The 5,476-nt window shown below is 37.3% G+C and overlaps 1 protein-coding gene across 2 annotated transcripts in view; it reads left to right on the top strand.

Annotated features, from left to right (window-relative positions):
* Window positions 1-5,476, top strand: part of igl (igloo) — a 36,931-nt gene that overhangs the window by 18,393 nt on the left and 13,062 nt on the right. For both annotated transcript variants that reach the window (XM_011302381.1, XM_011302380.1), the window contains one exon: window positions 297-430. In XM_011302381.1, coding sequence (XP_011300683.1) covers window positions 297-430 — 134 coding nt within the window. The remainder of the gene's footprint in view (window positions 1-296; window positions 431-5,476) is intronic.

Here is a 5,476-nt window from a genome sequence, read left to right as displayed (position 1 = left end):
GTCTTGGGAATTGTTGCAAAAGTTTGCTGAGAACGTAGGAAAATTCTTTCACGATCTTTAAAAACAGTGTATTTTTTATTGTGAATTTCTCAACCGTTTCTGAGATATTTGTAAAAAATTTGAAAAGGGAGAAGATATCGGTAATAACTTCTCAATTAACGAGATGTCTTGACATCTCCGTGAAATTGCAGTTCAATGAGTTCAAGTGGCTTACATTTACATTTTCTAATTGGAAATTCTTGGATTTTATCGTTTATGTTGGGTAATTCAATTCTGTTTGCTATTGGTTGTTGCAGATTTGTGCAACGCAGCGACAAAGATCCAGGCATCTTTCCGCGGCCACATGTCGAGAAAGGAGCAAGCAGTTTCATCAGCGGTGAAGGCCGCTGGGGATATGATGGAGAGGGCAGTTGAAAAAATTGAGGAAAAGGTGAGAAATTTCATATTCATCATATTCACCATTCCGTGCGAGAGAATCTGGTTATTCTCGGCGTAATTCTTCTCGGAGAATAATCATCGCTGGACAATTCTGGGTCAGAAAAAAAACCGAATACCAGGAAAAGTGCACTTGAGGGATATTCCATTAAACAATTACCTGTATAGAATTTCGATAAAAAATTTGTAAAACCTTTTACTAGCAATTTTCCCATTTTTTTTTTCATTTTCGTATTTTCCGTCGTTGAGGGGGAAATTTACTCGATGTAAATTATCGGTTGACAATATTTCGTGTTTTCTATTTTAATGAAATTATCAGTATGTAGAGGTGGGTTTTATGTTGCCGATCTCTTTTTTAGTTAATTAAAGGTGGTAAAGGGGTCGGAACCCCTTGAACGCGTTCTTTTAACTGTAATGATTCATTCCATCAAGTCTTGTAAATTGTTTCCATTTAAAAGTTATTCCCTCATCAGACTTCTGCCTCTCTTTTCATCCACTTTTCGACAGTTTTCATTTACCCACTCGGCGTCTTTCCTGGCATCCAACCCCAATGTAACCGTGAATGCATGTAACAATGCACCCTCAACCGAAAATTCCAACACGAGCTCGATATCCGTGCACTCTGGCTTCCGCAGCACGCAAGCACAAAGCAATTGCCTGGCCTTGTGTTCTCCCTATCAGCACGACCATGGGATGAGAAAAAGTACTGGTGAAAAACGAGTGAGGCATTTTGAACACCGAAAACCTTCACATTTCCCTGTCTAGATATCAGATAATCTGAAAAAGAGAAATAGTGAACGCAACAATCGAGTGCAAAACGAAATCACCCTGCGGAAACTCTGATCGTCGTTATATCATTATTTTAAAAAAAAGGAGAAAAATAATTCAGTGGAAACGGAAAAGTTCAAGGTTCAGTGGAATCATTCTCTGAATTGGGTATTGTCGCTCAATTTTCCATACTCGGTGAAGAAAAAAATAAAATCTTTTCCGCGACACGATACCGAAAAAGTTGGTAGCCAATGTAAATATCGTGTCAAGTCACATAGATAGCTGTTTCAAACGTATGTCAATTGAAGTAGACAAAATGTCGAATAACACCTGACTATCGTGCTCTTGTATCAACTGAATTCCGTTTTATCCGCCCACCCTGACCACCCTGTGACCTGACCTGTGTCAATTCCATCGAATAAAAATCAAAGGGAATTTGTGGAATGAATAATATCACACATCATCTATGGTACACCTTATTGTTTTATCATTATTACTATTATAATCATTTTTTTAATCCACAGTTATATAATCATTATGAGAATAGTATATTTTTGAGTTTGAGAATGTAATTTGTACAATATATGTAGAGCATTATCACCTGATGTTGTTTTATTGGTCTCGGGGTCTTAGACACGGTTGTTTTCCATCGGAAAATTGCAATCACCCACTTAGAAATGGTGTTTCTGGGATTCTCCACTGGCGAACAGTTGTTCGGCATTGATCGCGGTTTCCAAGTTCGACATGTGCTCCAATACCACTTGGCGACCGCGTAGTTGTGACAATTCAACTGCATAACGCGAAACTTGATGTTGTGGTGGGACAAGGGAGAAAAATATATGGGAACCACGAGAAACTTGGGTGAAGTAGAGTGAATTTATGCATGACTTGAGACCTGAACGTGACAAATGTTGGATATGTGTGACCGGCAAGTCTGTCGCATGCCTGATGTAGTGCTGGAGCGTGTGGATAAAAAGTCTTTGATAAATGCAAGCTTAAAGCCAGTCTAGTCGGCGAAAAATAACAAAGTGATGGAATATTTGAGAATTTTATCCCCCCTTTTCATCAAAATTACCGGTTTTTTCTCTTTTCTGACAAATTGTTCATCGGATTGATCCGAAAAAAATGTTTAAATCAAAAATTGAATTAAAATTTTACAACGAATTTCAAAAATCTTTTTATAGATCTATCATATATTATAGTCAATTAGAAAAATCATTTTTCGGGATTAAAAAAGGAAAAAAATCTGCGAATTCAATCCCGTTACTAATCGTATTTTTTATTATATACTTTGGGATAAATTTGAGTTGATGATTGATTACAATTAAGGTAAAATCATGATTAAAGCAGTAGTGCATTCAACTGTATCAAAAGTTTGAATAACGTTCCATTTACGGTACATCAACACGATAAACCACTCTCGTTCGATGAATTTTGGCAGAGATCGAGGGACGTATTTGCATATTTACAAAAAGTGCATCATTGAACCGTGACGGAAGAGGGGAATTGGAGTAGTTACACGTGGATGATAGCCGGATGTACGTATGTACATTGAAAAAGTTGGCACGGATACTCCGACACGAAGGGTTGATAGTGGAAAGTTTTTACAGTTTGCTCGGCTTTTGGCTTTCGTTGAAATTGGCTGATGTTTCTTGGGTTGATCCCAGGGTGTAACTATCGACGCGTAAGCTCCGATCGAACAAACGTTAAAAAGTTAATCAGGATGTTATCCAGGGTGTAACACTCGTGGTACTCAGAACACTTTTATCTCCCTCCTTCAGACATTTTTCACCCCTCGGCGTTTTTAATTCCCACCACAATTTTATCAGACAGGAGTAAGTGGTGAGGAAATTTAACAACTCATATCGAATATTTTTTCTCATACAATTAAAATTTTTTGTCTTATCTTTACAAATATTTACAGTAAAATCTCTGGTATTCAATTGAAATGTTTATCTTTCCTTCCGCAATTTTTCTATGATCACCTGAAGAATCTCATTTCCCTATTTTTCTAAATCTAAATCTTGAAAATCAATTATTTTTCTTTTTCAAATCGAATTAGCCAGCTACCCATAAATTTTCTATTTTTATTCATGCGTGCAGATTGACAATCATGGAAACACTTCCTGACAATAGATGCTTAACCTCATGATGGAAATGAAAATTCAATTATGAGGGCATATCTCAGATGTTGGAGTGAAAACTGGCTATGAAATGTTTCTGTTGAACATCTCAGACACATTGTTCGCTCCTTTTTCTGGAAGAGTTATCCCCATCGTTTCAGCACTGCTGTTTGCGAGAAAAATGGTACAATCTCTCAGCCCCCTCTCCTTTCTCGCAGTAAATCCTTATGAAAATGAAACAGAGCCAGATGAGAGAAAAATTTTTTCAAGGAGGTCGACGCTTTTCACTCCACGGGGCCAACTGCTTTCCCCAGATCACTAGTAAAATTGTTTTGGCACAGCTACAATTTCTGTACTACCTACATTCATATTTCGTTATTGATCGGAGTGAATAAGTTATGCATCTGTCCCCCGTTTGTTTTCGATATTTAACTAGTACCTCACCACAACATTGCAAACAATAAACTGGGGCAAAATGTTCCTTTGTTTAAACTTTAAGAATTCCTCAATTATCGCTATTATTTGAGGAAAAAATCGTAGAACTATTGAATTAACTTCACTAAGGAATTACTGCACTTCACCAAACACATATGGAATAAAAAAAACATCATAAAATGTTACCCTGACATTTTTTTCGCATAGTAGAAAATTGGAGTTTAAAAAGAATTTCAATTTTCAGCGGTAATTTGAGGACAGAAACAAAGGTACACTTTTTTTCAGTCCCCACTCGTCAGTAAATACCACCCAAGTGAGAACACTGACGTAATTTTGAGCTCACTAGATTTCAACCAATGGGATTATCCGAAAACTCATCCCCAGCTCCTCATATCGACGTTGTAAATTCCCCGGGAGAGATCTCGTTTGAATCTGCCAAGGGATTAAATCTCCATCTGCCAGTGCAATATCATGTTTACCATGGAAATCGTGATCATATATGTTACCGGACACTCATGACGGCAAAATGGACAAATTAAGTCTCCAAAAGTGACGGGAGCTGTCGTGACCAGCGTGATATATTACCATCGTGTCTCATCGGTGGATTTTTTTTTAATTTTGTGAGTCAGCTTGACTCCACGGGCCGAACCAGTAAAATTTTGCCAAAACCGAATTTCTCTATCAACTAATGGTGAATTTCATATTTATTTGGGCCGTAGATCATTATTCATAAATTATTCAAACCTGAGGAAAATGTGAAAAAAAAAATTACTTGATGTAGGATTTTTATGCATAATCAATAGTTATATGCATATCTAACAATTTGTACCAAAACCGGAGAGAAAAAAAGTGTTGGATACTTCTTATGGGGGAAAGCGGAAAAAGGTCCTTCTTGTGGGGACGAGCTTGGACACCACGAGATTTACAGAAAAAAACGGACTGACAGGGGGGATGATGAGTACATAGATGCAAGAGTCATGAACCCTTTGGAAGAAGACTGGCTGAATGGGACACTGAACCGCACATCCGATGGTAAATATGTACGTGCAGACTAGTTCGACTGAGAGCTATTCGATCCAGTTCAATAATTATTCACCGACCTCTCTCGTACATGGACCACCTTATCCATTCGTGTTTTACCTCCCATATGTAAATGTTGATATGGAGGGATCGAATTGCGAGGTGGAAATTACCCCAATTACTCGGGTATCCGGTCATGTCTCCTGAGAGTTCCTCATTTGTATTTTGCGAGACAATTGTTCGTCAATTTCTATCGGAATTATTTTTGAAATGGCGGAATTGTCCACGGAAATTCTATTAATAGTTATCAAATCATTTTATTTACATTTAGGTTCAATATTTTTATTTTTAATCCACAAATAGTATTTGCATCGTTACAAAATAAAATAGGGCTCTTCTAAAGAGCATACCTCACGTTTCTGTGATGGTGGTCACTCTAAATTTTATTCAATAATAAAGTCAATGTATGGTTTAGGTCCACCAAAAACAATAATCATTGAAATGTCGATTTCTCTGACGAAAAATCCATTCTTAAATACATCGAAAAATAATCCTGAGGTAAACTCTGTTGTCCCTGAAATTCCTTAAGGTGGTTGTCGCGCGACAGTCTCTGTAAAAAGTTTATCCGCTGTAAAACGGGCCAGTTTAGAACACAATCTTTTAGCGGTATATAGTCTCACTTGATTGATTGCATT

This window comes from Fopius arisanus, unplaced genomic scaffold (assembly GCF_000806365.1).
Source record: "Fopius arisanus strain USDA-PBARC FA_bdor unplaced genomic scaffold, ASM80636v1 scaffold00027, whole genome shotgun sequence".
In the NCBI taxonomy this organism is placed as follows: Eukaryota; Metazoa; Arthropoda; class Insecta; order Hymenoptera; family Braconidae; genus Fopius; species Fopius arisanus.
Note: the sequence above shows the minus strand (reverse complement) of the source record. Positions and strands in the feature narration are given on the sequence as shown.